General features: G+C 40.0%; 1 protein-coding gene across 3 annotated transcripts in view; it reads left to right on the top strand.

Moving 5' to 3' along the window:
• The first annotated feature begins 1,090 nt into the window (after positions 1-1,090).
• The window catches only part of LOC125311500 (serine/threonine-protein kinase 32C-like), a 284,135-nt gene continuing 269,883 nt past the window's right edge, over positions 1,091-15,342 (top strand). For all 3 annotated transcript variants that reach the window (XM_048269621.1, XM_048269623.1, XM_048269622.1), the window contains exon 1: positions 1,091-1,431. In XM_048269621.1, coding sequence (XP_048125578.1) covers positions 1,350-1,431 — 82 coding nt within the window. In that variant the 5' untranslated portion in view covers positions 1,091-1,349. The remainder of the gene's footprint in view (positions 1,432-15,342) is intronic.

Below are 15,342 nucleotides of genomic sequence, written 5' to 3'. Positions count from 1 at the left end.
GAAAATAAATGACCTGATTTTGACCTGGTGTGCATGTCACTGATAGGCTAATCAGTGACTGATTCGAAACAAAGCGGCAACCATCAAAAGCCGAGTTAAGATCAAACGTCCAGATAAAATGTCATGAGTTTTCGATTGTCATATATTTCATTTCCATTCATCACAGAGTTCCCCAAATCACATATAAGGTGTGTTAGAGTGTCTAGTTTCGTAATTAAAAAAAAAAGCTAAAAACTTAATATTACGTTTTTGGCACTCAACGCATGGGAAGGAAAAACTTAATATTACGTTTTTTAGCCTCAGTTATGAATTAAAATGTGTTTAATGCAATAAATATAAACTGTAGAGATGCAACCTGGTCATTAAAATGATTACAAATGGGATTTTTTTTCCAGGTTTTTTTTTTCTTTTTCTCCCCCCGCCCCTTTGGTGGCCCTCAGTTCAATGTTGGGTTCCTGAATTGGCCCTCACCAATCAAAACTTTGAGAACCCCTGGTTTAGCCATTCAAACTGTCAGTTGTCATCAAATATGACTGCCCCCGACTGTATGCATTTTATGTTTATATATTTGCATTTTCATGCACTGTTAATTCCTCGGAATTACATTTTCTAGTTTAGTCTCAGTTTTCAGTGTTTGGGCCAGGTTTTGGCTAAGGACCCAGCAAGAAGTGGGCCATAACTGAAGTGTGCAGCCAAGTGTGGGGCTGGCTATATTTGCAGTCACACAAAAATATGAGCAGTGAATATAAGACTGTGATATTGATAGAAGACTGAGCAGGTGCTTTAGGATTAGGCTACATGTAGGTTTAAGGTTTAGATTATGTAGGCCTTGCTGAAACTGTAGATTAGCCAACTTCCTCCAATTTTGGTGATTGTCATTTGGCTATATTTGTTATAGACTTTTCCTCGTTTTATTCGTATTATTTTCGAAATATTCTAATGGTAGGCATTTTGACTCGATCTAATGGCAATTATATAAAAATCGTGACCCAAGGCTTAGTCAGTTACACAGTGTTTTTAACTGATGTAATATGTGGTAGAGACAAAATAGGCTACTTTCGCGACTGGCACTTCATTACTCGTGGAGGGGCGGCGGCAAAGTGTGTTGCAACGCATGGTAAGCAGAGACCTACTTCTCGCAGAAGTCAGCCAAGCGAAGCAAGGACACGGGAGCCAAACTCGTATGTGAAAGTCGAGTTTGCACCATCGATGCAAATTTTGTTGGATGAAAATGAATTCATGAAAGCACAATCAGAGCAAGGAATGATACAATGCCGACACTGGGCGTGCGGCGTTAAGTAACAATCGTGCCATATTTTGCGAGGAATGCTATCTCATCTTGTGCGCAAATGTTTCATTGGGGAAAGTGGAAGAAGAGGATGGGGGCTAGTGCTTCTGCCAAAAGGCCAGTGTTCGATGATAAGGAAGATGGTGAGTATTTCTCGCTGTCAGTGTTGTTGCACTATTGTATCGATCATGTGCTAGTTTCACTGGTCGATCAGCTTAAGGTTTCAACCATATGCGCGTGATTGTGGCAATTACGCGAGGAAGGATATCATTTCACGTCTATTTAAAAGCTACCGTCTAGATCGACACAGCAATAGTTTATTTGTCTAAAGCCTGCGGTCTTTTTACGGGATGTTGAAACCATTGTGGACTATTTCGCTTGCACGTCAGTTTCACCCGTCTGCGTAGCCTGCAGTAGCCTAAAAGTAACATTGAAATATTTATGGGGTGTAGTATACTGTATTTGCAGTAGCCTACTGTGGCTATTGGAGCTCACTCCAACGTTCTTTTCCCAAATTGCTCGTTGGCTAGAACTACTTGTAATTGAAACTCTGGTAGCCTACGCAGCCTATGAACAGTTAATTTGCTTGTCAGTTCTTGTTTTTGTGCAGAAATTCCTTGCACAGAAATTCTAAATTTGATGGAGCTGTCGTTCCTGTTCATCCCTCACTGACAGTTTTATTTAGCAGGGTTTTATGTATTAATTTAGCTTAATTTGTATCGTTGGGAGGTTGGGGCACCTTCTTATGGCAGTAAGCTAAACATGTTTTGTAAATCGGTAGCATATAGGTCTAGTTACAACAGTTTTACATTTAGTGTAGGCTATGATTTAAAATGCATCTTCACCTTATACCTTTCTAATTAATGAGAGCCATGAAAATAGGCTGCTTTAACCTGTCAGTTTAAGCAGATTAAGTTGTGCTTCATAAAATAAAAATAAAACCCCCCACAAAAGTGAAAAAATATATTATTAGATTTGAACTTCGTGTTATAGGCCGATATATGATTGATTGCTTGCCAGTGTTATGTGGTATTCTATTGACTAACTGATTAAATCATACACAAACAGTGGTCCCTGGTGAAACATGTGCTTTGGGCTCTGTTTCTTTATAATGGGTGTACATTTGATTGGTCAACTGGCCACTGGTTTGGGGTTTTGAAGCACTGCAATATAAACATATTGGTGATTGACAGAAGGTCTGACAAATTATAGGGCAGGGACAAATGAAACACTGAGGATTTTAAGTGATCATACTAGATTGCGGTATTTTGTGATGTACAACCTACATCTCTCCTCATTTCCGTTATTGCATTCAAAGACATGTATGTATGTATGTATGTAATGTTCAAGTATAATCTGAAGAACAGTTGATCAATGGCAGTGGTGGGTGGATGAAACATCCAGGATGAATGAACATAGTTTAAACTCTGTAAACCTTCCTGCCATGAGTGTTTAAAACATGTTGTGAGAGAGTACTGTTGGGCTTTATTTGTTACAATGGTTCTCAAAGTGTGGGGTGGGCCCCACTAGTGGACAATACAGACATGACAAGTGGGGTGTGACAAACATGGGAAATGAGTCTTTTTGCGCATATCTTTATAACGCCTTTATTTTTTGACAAGGAAGATCATCCATTCAAAACAAAATAGCTACACAAACACAGGCGTGATAAACAGGCCTAAATATAATATAAATGAAAACAACATCAGATCCAGAGGACCGAGACAGGAAATGTAAAGTGTAACCAAAATACGAAAATAATATTTTAACGTTTCCTGGGGTGATAAGGTCAGGTGGGGCTTGAAATTTTGACAACCCCAAAGTGGGGAATAACGGAAAAAGTTTGAGAACCATTGTCTTAGTGTATGTCTGCACAGATTTAACAGTCTCCACATTTGTATTATGTTTCCATTTTGCAAAATGTTACACATCAAAATAGGTGCACACCATGACTGTTACATCCCCCTGCGTCCACGGCAGCCTGACCTATAGTGTGCTTTTACTGCAGAAAGCCTGGTCACAGCCGGGGCTACACCGGGTGCACAGCTAATATGTTTTGTTCATTGAGCGTAAACATTTAAGACTGGTGTAATTTATTTGAATGTGTGCGCTGCGATCACATGCTGTGCCAGTTCCATTAATTAACCTCAGTGTGATGGCCTGGTAGGAAGCATAGATATTCATGGGTTGAAATGTGGTATTGAGAAGACTGTGTATTCCCGGAGGTACAGCATATTTTTGGTGGATGTTTGTCTCTGTCTAGGCTTGAGGTGGAGTTTTTACTGGGGAATTACTTGGCTAGGGCAAATGTGTGAGGACACTCTGTTTGCTCCATCACCACTGCCAGTTGTAGTAACTGCCCCACTGTCTTCTGAAGAGGAAAGACATTTCCTCATGCTTTTTCTGCCTCTGGTGTTACTAGAGCTTGGATGGAAGGAAGAGTTACGGGAAAGTGTGGCCAAGAATGTTCAATTATCGATAAATTTGATAAGTTCGATATCGACTTGCTTATTGTACGATAGGGGTATCACAATTCTCCAAATCCTTGATTCGGTTTAATTTTTTATTTTGGTCATGATTCCATTCCATCTTTTTTCGATCTTTTTTTAAATTATATTACTATTGCATTTCTTAAGTTGTTTACTACAAACTTGACTTAGGTTAGTTCCTACTGTGACTAAACAGAACATAGACATGAATGAGACACAATGTTAATGTTCATGGAATATTGCACTGCTAATGTTCATTTTATGCCTTAAAGTAATTTTGGACTGTACAACTTATCACTTGTTAAGTTGAATAAACTAGTGTTAACTGACATGAATGAATGAACCACAAAATATTTCCAAACCGGTAATTTCGGAGAAGCAGGAGGGGGTTTGAGTTTGGTTGATAATGTAGAAAAATAGAGGAGACAATGTTGACAAGCTTCACTTCAACACGCGCGTGTGTGAGTGTGTCACTTTACTTTTGGGGTCATTCTGTGTGAAATCAGACAAAAGCAGAGCAGATGGCATACATATTAAATATATTATAGGATCCATACATATATTAAATACTTAAGCAATATAGCACGAGTGAGAGTGAGACTCGGCCTCTGGCCTCGTGGCTACGGCCGAACAACACCCGTGGGAATATCCATGACCAATCCCACGATCACGAGTGCTATATTGCTTTTATACAACAATTCTACCACAAACTAAATAATCTGAAAACACCCCATTATTGTTTAAAAAATGTTAATTTCGACATCGTTCTTACGCATCAAAAAATAGTTCCCTTTTCAAGAGACAGCGTCTTGGTTGCTAGGTAACCAACATTCCAGACCCTCGTTACGGTCTTTGTGGTTTACATGTCTTCTTGAAAGAAATGTGGAAATCACATTCATATCTAGGTTTGCTGCATGCATGTTACAAGGACACTGGGCCATGTCATGTAAGGGACATGGTACTGCAAAAAAACGGAAACATAGTCTACATTGCAGAACCACTGAACTTTATTAATGTATAGTGAATAAATGTTACACTACTGTGCACAGCCTGACGTGACGATGCTAGCACGTTAGCAGCGGTTAGCTAATTATGCTAACGTTAGTTATCTACAAGTCTCCTCCAAGTGACAATCATATTATACACAATGCTGGCAATGCTGAGAACAATTAGCATCCTCGTTTATCTTACTTACATTGAGTTGACTGTGTGGCTTAATCCACAGATGTGGTGAAGCACTGCTTCGTTATGGTTTGCTAAGGAGTAACCCATTGCTTGAAATAGTGGAGAGCTGGGTGTCAAATCTTCGCATTGTATCGCGGAGTGATTTATTATTAGCTGTGCTGAGTCTGAGTTGAAATGTCCAGGGATATTCCAACTCATGGAACGTCACTCGGCCAATCAGAAACAAATAAATAGTTCCATAGAACCCAATTGTTGTATAAATCCATCTAGACCATAGGTTCTTAAAGTAAACATTTCTGGCGGCCCGCGATAACATCTGATAACATCTGTAAAACTGTTAAAACTGTACAACTATACTGTGTGCTTTGAAAAGAATGAATCTCCGTTTAGTGGTGTTTCGTGGTCATCAGGTTTTTCTTGTGGTGCTTTGGTAGCTGGAATTGGCCCTGATTAAGGCCTGTGCTGATAAGAAGCAAGGCACACTGAGACTGTTTGTTCTAAATAAGTTTGTACTTGAAATGGACTGCAACCAGAACTGTTATATCCCAAATTTGTCTGTTGAGGGTAGAGAACCCCAGGGATTGTGTGTGCATTGCAATTTTTCTTAACTCCTTGAATGCCAAGCTGTTTTCGGAAGCTTTGTCCTAGAGTGCCAGCAATCTAGACCATTGTTGATGATTTTTGTACAGCCACAGCATATTCTGTGTTCGCTATGAACACATACAATGGCTCGTTTGAAAGGTGAGACTTTAAGCTCTCAGTGGGTGCAAACCGTGTATTTCTACACGCCTCTGTTCCTGAGAAATCCCAAGCTAAACAGTGGCTAGTTTTCATCAAAATCCCTGTTTTTTTTTTCTAGAAATGGAGATATTGCGTCTTTTACTGTATGACCTGAGAAGTGTTGCCTGCAAAGTTTCTGGGAAGAGATCTAACGAGACCTGCCACCTAGTGATAAACCCACAAAAATAAATGACCTGATTTTGACCTGGTGTGCATGTCACTGATCGGCTAATCAGTGACTGATTCGAAACAAAGCAGCAACCATCAAAAGCCGAGTTAAGATCAAACGTCCAGATAAAATGTCCAGATCTTGCGTTTTCATGAGTTTTCGATCGTCATATATTTCATTTCCATTCATCACAGAGTTCCCCAAATCACATATAAGATGTGTTAGAGTGTCTAGTTTCGTAATAAAAAAAAAAAGCTAAAAACTTAAAGGAGAATTCCGGTGTGATATTGACCTAAAGTGTGTTGAAACATGATACCGAGTGTGAACGTATGTCTCATAGCCAATCTCGGCTTGTCCCCTGCACTCCAAAATCTGGCGCTAGTTAGCCAATGCTACCAACAGCTTTTTCAATGGTTCAATTAGCCATGCAAATAAATCACTGTTTTACACCATTTACGAGGCTCAATGTATCTCCACACTTCATTGGTAGACTTCCGAGGGCCCTGACATTTAAAACGAGACATAATATTAAGGAAAAACTTAATATTACGTTTTTTAGCCTCAGTTATGAATTAAAATGTGTTTAATGCAATAAATATAAACTGTAGAGATGCAACCTGGTCATTAAAATGATTACAAATGGGATTTTTTTTCCAGGTTTTTTTTTCTTTTTCTCCCCCCGCCCCTTTGGCGGCCCTCAGTTCAATGTTGGGTTCCTGAATTGGCCCTCACCAATCAAAACTTGAGAACCCCTGATCTAGACAATACAGTAATAAAAACAATATCTAAGCCATTTTTTTCAGTGCCAGCTTAAAACCTCCTCAACTTCTGACCATCTTTATATTTCCTGGCAACCTTATCCACAGGCTTGTTGTTACATACAAAAAGGACTCCTTACCTAAATTACTCTTAACTCTAGGGCAGGGGTATCCAAAATGTTTCTCTCAAGGGCCAGATTGGGTTTTGAAAATTGGCCGGCGGGCCACACAAAAAAAATAATATATATAATTTGATGCTGTTTAATTAATTTATAAATGGTGCACTGTCACTTTAAGACTCTTTGCCAGCTCCACTCAAATATAGCCTATGGCTAGTGCTGTGCCTATGACTGTGCCCTCTCACAGTTTATAAATGGTCAGTAGTCTACTGTTGCCATCACGATTTCCTTTTAAAAGTTATAAAAAAGGAGATATTAATATCAACAATGACAAGCCAGCTGGAACCTGCCGCGCTCTCACCCTCTCGTGCACGCTCAAATGCGTTTCCAACTAAATGGAGTAGCTTAACGTAGTTAGATCTGCTGCATTGGAGATACTATTTATCTCGATGTAACAAGCTGTTTTGACATTGACATTGTAAACGTTCCCTAAGAAGAGTGTAAAGCAGTTTGCAGTAGCCTAAAGTTAACCACAACGGCGTCTATCGCTGGAAAAAAATTGCGAGCCTATGATAACCTAATTAAATGCTCAGCAGGCCGGATTAAAGTGCGTGGTGGGCCGGATCTATGATAAACTAATAAATGCTCGGCAGGCCGGATTAAAGTGCGTGGCGGGCCGCATTTGGCCCGCGGGCCTTAGTTTGGACACCCCTGCTCTAAGGGGTACAAAATCAGTAGAGCTGCCCCTGGTAGAGTAGCTGTGAACATCTCTCACTCTGTTAAAATAATTGATTAAATATTTGGGGACATCCCCATGCACAATCTTATGTACCATGCACAGGTGAATCTGAGAGACTCTGTCTTCTTCTTTTAACCACCCAATAGTCTCAAAATGAGAAGTGTCAAGATGAGCTCTCATTGGGAGGTTCAAAATAATCCGTATAACCTTATTTTGAGCAGTCTGAAGCCTATGTTTCAGGTGTATTTTCTTTGTCTTTCAAATAATTGCTGCCATCTTGACCAGGACTCCCTGGCTGAAGAGACATTGTTCTCAAAAAAAAGGCCTTCTGTAGGTCTAGCATGACCATACCACAAAAATTACCTTTATCTACTTCCCTCCTGTAAACAAGTGTCGGTGCAATGTGATTTACGAAAGCCAGACTGGAATTCATAGAGTAGATTGTGTGATGCTAGATACTTGTCAATCTGTTCAAAAATGATCCTTTCAATTATCTTTGACAGACTACACAGAATAGAAAACAGGTCTATAGTTTCCATGGTCTAGTTTACTTTCTTTCTCATAAAGTGTAATCACTCTGGCAAGCTTGAGATCATTTGGGAAACGTCCTTGCACTATAGACATGTTTATGATCTGGATGATACATGGGGTGATAACCTCAGCAGCATCTCTTAAGAATCTAGATGGAATATTGTCAAAGCCAGTGGCTTTAGAGATATTTAGGTTTTTAAGCTTCTTGAGTACAACTGCCTCTGAAACCTTTTCAAAAGAGAAGCCTTCTACTCTGACCTCTTGCTGAGAATAAAAGTCAAGGATGTGACTTTCACCGTACTGCCCTGACTGGTCAGGTAGTCTCAAAATGAGAAGTGTCAAGATGAGCTCTCATGGGAAGGTTCAAAATAATCCGTATAACCTTATTTTGAGCAGTCTGAAGCCTATGTTTCAGGTGCTTTAAGACACCATTGTACCATGAACAGCATGCACAGTCAAAATAAGGCTGAATTAGAGCACTTACCAGGGTTATCATCACTTTCCTGTCCAGAAACCTTGAGATTCTGGCCAAGAAACGTACTCTTTGATTAACCTTGGCAAGTATCTTTTGCGCTTGGCCCACTCCAGACAGGTGGCAGTCCAGCACACAACCAAGGTAACGAACTGAGTCCTTTATAATGATCTCATTATCTCCAACTAAAACCAGGGGATCTTTTTAGATTTATCTTTGACCCAAACAGTATGGCTTCCGTTTTCCCTAGATGAAGCGATAGCCTATTGTCTGACATCCACCTGCATGCTGACATTCAATAGTTCTACACTGAGAGTTCTTTCAACTATGTTCTTATCTTTATGTGAAACCAATAACGCAGAATCATCTGCATATAAAAAAAGTTCACATGAACATACAGACTTAAGGTCATTTATATATAGAAGGAAAAAAAGTGGGCCCAAGACACTCCCTTGAGGGACCCCACAGTCTATGCATTGTGGTTGAGATATTTTTTTCCTCAATATCCATCTTCAGATAAGAACTCACCCATCTGACTGCTAAGTCATTAAAACCAATTGTTTTTTATTTTTGTACCAAAATGCCATGGTCAACGGTATCAATCTTTATAGCAAAGGCCCTAATGGGCAAACTTCCCAGTTATATTTGTAGTCTTTTGTCATTTTGCCCTTCTACATACAACACCCGTTCCTTCTTGAGTACAACTGCCTCTGACACCTTTTCAAAAGAGAAGCCTTCTACTCTGACCTCTTGCTGAGAATAAAAGTCAAGGATGTGACTTTCACCGTACTGCCCTGACTGGTCAGGTAGTTTTTCCACCAGTTTACTAGCAACTGATGAGAAGTAGTTGTTAAAACTATCTGTCACTGTCACCTTTTCTACTGTAACATTATTCCCGAGATCAAGAGTTATGTGACTGGTTTTTGTTTTCAACCTGTTACTGTAGCCAAGCTGCTTGAGGGACTTCCATAACTTACTTGGATCATTTTTATATTCCACAATTTTCTCATTGAAATAGGCCTTTTTAGCAATGACCACTAATCTACCCACTTCATTTCTCACCTTTTTGTACTCTGCCCAATTCTGATCATCCTTATTTCTCTTAAATGTGTCATACTTCTTATTTCTCATCCTAATTGCCTCAATAATATCATCATTTATCCAGGGTTCTGTCCTCTGTTTAATTCTTTACTACTTTAAATGGGGCTAATTTGTGTACAACTTCTAAAAACAAACATTTAAAAGAGCACCATGCTTTATCCACATCCATATTAATACCGCCACAGTATCACAATCAGGGCAGAGGCACAGCAGTTGCTTTTTTAATAATCTTGCCGACGTATCCTCCCCTGCTGGCTTCCGCTCACATTGCAATTTAACGATAAGTAGCCTAAAACTAGTCAGAGGTTATTAGGCCCGTCCAGTTTCACTTCACATATTATATATTTGTATTGATGTAGCCTATTTAAAACATTAACTTTCTTCTCAGTGTTTCCTCTTCATTTAGGGTGCCATTGCTTCAGAATTAGGGGAGACGCACAATATTGTCCGGAAGCATAGTAGGCTAAATGCCCTCCGCTGGCTGCAGAAAATTGCAGTTTAACAATAAATAGCAATGCTAATCTGAGGTACCTGTCTAGTTTTATTCCATAAATATATGGTTTTTATAGACGTTAGTGGCATGCGCTATCAAGAGCTTCCATGTGCCTCGCATGTTAAAGAATGTGTTTGTGTTGTTGTATGTATGCTGCTGAGACCTTGAATTTCCCCTGGGGATCAATAAAGTATCTATCTATCTATCTATCTGTCAACATCTCTTGGTGGAAAGGTGTAGCACAGGCTAAGGACAACCAATTAATTTCTGGAGCTGATCGTATTGAAAGTATTTCCCATATCGTAGCCTATTAGTTTGCTAGCAACAACAGCAAAAATGAAACATGGAGAGTGGATGTCTCCGCAGAGACACCGCTGTTACATTAGATGCGTACTCAATCGCGATTCAGGGCAGGAAAAATACAACGACTGGTAGTAACTAAGGTAAAAAGGATTAAAGCTAGAGGTGAACGATTTTGGAAAAAAATCTAATTGCGATTTTTCTCACCAAGATTGCGATGCGATTATTTTTAAGCTCTTTATAAGTATAAGTATATATACTTTTTTGATCCCGTGAGGGAAATTTGGTCTCTGCATTTAACCCAATCGGTGAATTAGTGAAACACAAACAGCACACAGTGAACACACAGTGAGGTGAAGCACACACTAATCCCGGGCGCAGTGAGCTGCCTGCTTCAACGGGCGGCGCCGGGGAGCAGTGAGGGGTTAGGTGCCTTGCTCAAGGGGCACTTCAGCCGCCGCCCACTGGTCGGGGCTCGAACCGGAAACCCTCCGGTTACAAGTCCAGAGTGCTAACCAGTGGGCCACGGCTGCCCACTAAAATTATCTTCTGTCTTATTCAACAAAGACAAGCAATATATTATTCTATAGTATGACCAACACAAAATTAGATAAGTTAAACATAAACTGTTCTTTCCTGGAGCCCAGGCCTATGTTATGATGGCATTAGGTCATTGAATAAGATTGATGAATGATTGAAAAAATATTTCATTCATCAATCTTATTCAATGACCTAATGCCATCATAACATAGGCCTGGGCCCAGGAACAGTTTATGTTTAATTTATCTAATTTTGTGTTGGTCATACTATAGAATAATATATTGCTTGTCTTTGCTGAATAAGACAGAAGATAAAGAGCTTAAAAATAATCGACGCGAATCGCAATATTGGTGAGAAAATCGCAATTAGATTTTTTTTCCAAAATCAAAAGTTCACCCCTAGTAACAACACAGGGGAATTATGAACTAGAACCAGGGACATGGCAGGTTCGAGCAAAAGGTAATGAAGAGGTTTATTTTTAACCAAAGTAGCTCTACTGATCAGACCTTTCTTGACACTGTTAGCTGGTCCTCTTGTTTACGTTTTTTTGCTTCTTCAGTGGTCGGTGAGAAGAGTCGGATTGGGCGCGTCGGCAAGCCAAGTATAAATGCGTTTTGGTGACGTCACATATTACAAATCGCAGCCTTTGGCGGTTTGAAAATCGTGTTTCATCATATCGCGATATTATCGCAAATGCAATAAATCGTTCAGCCCTAATGTAGCAGGCCTTTTGCTGTAGAGATAATGACTATCCATATCCATATCCTAATCCATACAGGGCCGGCATTCCCATCATCTTGTGATAGGCTATGCATGGCCTAATAGCTCTCCTGCCCCGTGTCACCACCTCTGCTCCTGTTGCGAGCAGCATGGCCAGATCTGCCTCAAGGCCACGCCGAGTGGAGAGAATTTGGCCTTTCGGACTAGGCCTACTGTCATTCTCATTGCGACTCCCCACATTGCCTCTACGTTCCAACATACCCAGTGGCATTAGACAAAAGCTCCACCACGTTACTGTCGCCATGTCGCTATTCATGGGAGGATCCAGGGGAGAGTGGGAGTTTAGCGTAAAAATATGGGAGGGGAAGAGTAAAGAGCGCCTAATTATGTATTCCGCGGTATGTACAAAGACTGCTCCTTAAAGTGCACGTCTATTCTGTGCCTAAATACTTCCGCCTTGTAAAAGCAGGTGTTAATCCAAATTGCAGTTCAATGCGTCAATAAGAGAACCTTTCAAAGACAACAGAATCACTATTTAGAGCACCAGTTTTGTAAGTCTTTGTACTATCAAAAGCTAGCCTAGAAATCTAGACGCACCCTAGTGGCGGCAAATTAATTTGCTCAGCCTGTACGTCTAGTATCAAACCATAGGGATTTCTATTGGCTGACGCCGTGGACTTCATCCAATCACAGGGCTCTATTTTGTTAGAGAGTCTTAAGGCGGGCTTAACAGGATAACGACAGTCCTGTGACGGTGAACAACAAGGAAGGTGGCTATGGCTAACGAAGAGCGGTTGTTTGAATCGGCGTTGGCGTCAACTTTGGAGGAGTTGGACTTGTGCTTTTCTTTGAAAGTTGAGCAACACAATGCACTGTATGCAATGTAATTCCTTTCGAAGAAGGATGTATTTGCCGTTTTACTGACCGGATACGGATATGGTCGTAGCGCTGGCCTATTGCATGCCTAGGCAGTTTGAAAGACAATTCTCTGCCCACCCCTTGGATTAAGCGAGGTAAATGGTTCGATTCCAGACTATACATTTCAATGATATAGGATGGCCCGCCAGGCTAATCAAAAGCAACATTAACTTTCGTTGGCCTTGAATGTCTTACTTTCACTTTCATGTCATTCACTTAAACTTTCCTACTTGCTAGATTTGACAAATCTTCCATAGCCTACGTGCACAAGTAGTTTGAGTAGAACTACTGATCTTCATTATCTCCCTGCTTGTTGACATCTTATCATGTATGGTATTATTTCATGATCGCTAAACGTTTGATTCTTTTTAATGTTGTCATCAGTTAACTTCATTCAACTGCGTTTGTATGTAGGCGCTTGTTTGTATTCAGTTGTGGACGTTCGTAAATTGCGTTTATGGGCGGAGAAAGGCAGAGAAAGGCACAGTTTACACTAAGGATTGAACGATTGATAAATACGACGGAAACTTTGGTCTGACAACGTTCACAATCTGCTGTTTGTCCATGTCGCTGATAAAGATGTACGTACATCTGGCCCTGAGTGTTCACTGTGTGCTGTTTGTGTGTTACTAATTTACGGATTGGGATAAATACACAGACCAAATTTCCCTCACGGGATCAAAAGAGTATATATACTTTTATACTCCTCCTCTTGCTCGTCCCTGATACAAAAATATTTTTTAATACCCTCAATATCACACTTAATGCACATTTTTCCGAAATCTAGGGACTTTTTAAAAGTCAGGAAATATTTAGTACATGCATTAAATTGTGTACACATGCTTTTTATGAGTTGGTCCACCCTAGAAAATGTGAGGAGGCTAGGGAAAATATTTGTCAAGATATTAATGCCCAAACATGGCACATGTTTTCAAGCTGTAAAAATTAATGAATTTCAGGGTCTGAAAAAGATAAGCGGACATAAGATTTGCACAAAAATATTTCACAGGCCTTGGTTTAGGACCCATTGATCAAAATCTGAGACGGTGCAGCATCATTTTGAATATTTGATAGTCCTAGACTAGGCCTAGATATTGCACAACAGTGTTCACATTCACAGCATTGGTCTTCATCATACATTGTAGATGTCCGTGTTTAAGATGTGTCTTAAATCTCAACAAACCATTCATGCGCCATGCCATGACATCTCTCTGCAGTCACGCTAATTGAGGGTCCTCTGCTTTCAGTTTGTGCTGTGTTGACATAATCAGCCATTCCATGGCCCCACAGGTAGCTTGTGAATCTCCACACAGAACGATCAGTGACGTGAAGACGTGTTGTTTGAGATTGTTTTGCCATGATTGCATGATTTCAGCCAGAAGGTTTGGAAGAATAAGGCTGAATGAAGTTGGTTTCAATGCTCAATTGCACAGCTCTGGTGTGTGAATATTTTGGCTTTAAGCCAAATGAGAGAGAACACATGAACGTCAATGAAGCGGTATGTCAACTTTGTTAAAAAAGAAGTGGCAGCGAGGCAATATGACCAACTTAAGAGTTAATTTGAGACATAACCATCCCATGCAGCTTTCCTTGCTAGGAACAAAAACTGCAGTTGCAGGTGGAGAGGGACCTGATGAAATTGAAATGTAATGAAATTTAGAAAAAAGATGTACATTTCACAAACTGCCTTTTTAGATTTACAACAAATTACAACATTTTGAACTCAATAAAAAATTCAGGACCCAAGTTTGAGAACGAAATATATCCCTGCGGTAATGGGAGCGCATGCACACTCTGGCCAGACTTAGGTCAGATGCACAAAGTGAGCAGAGCCAGGCTGAAATACATTGTTTATTACTCGCTAGATTTTGACAAATCTAAGCAAAACAATGGCAAACAAATTTCAACACAATCAAAAGCTGTTACGAGTGTCATCCGCCATCTTTTGTTTACTTTTGACAGCTGTTTCAGATGTTGCCGCATAGATTTGTGGGAATTAGGCAGCTTCAAGGATACATCGATGCTGCCTTCAAATATGACTGTTATGGGGGTAGTTCTAAGATTCAAAAAGCATTATTGTCTAATATGTTGCCATGTTAGAAAATGTGCCGTCACACAAGATATCTTGTATACGGTAGCCACGATGCCCATGACAGCCAGAAGACAAGGCAAGAAATGTAGGTATTAGGTAACTTTGGGAAGCAATAGTTTAATGTCAGCTGAAAATGATCCATTCCCTTGTGTTGCTGTAGTGAAGTAATGTTTTCTGTGACTTGATAATGTGTTGTTGGTAATGTTAACGTTAATTTACCCGATTCTCTCACATTAATCCGAGAAGTAATTCATTAAACACTACCCTAGCGTAGTGTAAATGTTATGATGAGATAGCCTTGCCTAACGCTAGAGTTAACACCAAATTAGTTTGCCATAGTTTACGTAGGCCTATGGGATGATTAATTTGCTAACAGATTGGGACCCGGCTGCATACTACTACATCTACATGAACATCTACATTGACATCTTCACGGAACACTGTGATGCTGCTATTTAGCACTGTAGGGCAGATAGATACAAAGTGCGTCCAAATTCACCCATTCTTCTCTGTTGAACTACTGGTGAAGTAGCTTACTAATCACACAGACATCACTTATAGCCTATCACATCACATGAAAAAGGCTGTAAACAGTTCGCAAGAAAAGTAACTTTAATTTAATCATATTATTCTACATACAGTTATGCG

The sequence above is a fragment of the Alosa alosa genome, chromosome 18 (genome assembly GCF_017589495.1).
Source record: "Alosa alosa isolate M-15738 ecotype Scorff River chromosome 18, AALO_Geno_1.1, whole genome shotgun sequence".
Lineage (NCBI taxonomy): Eukaryota > Metazoa > Chordata > Actinopteri > Clupeiformes > Clupeidae > Alosa > Alosa alosa.
This window is presented reverse-complemented; position numbering and strand designations above follow the sequence as displayed.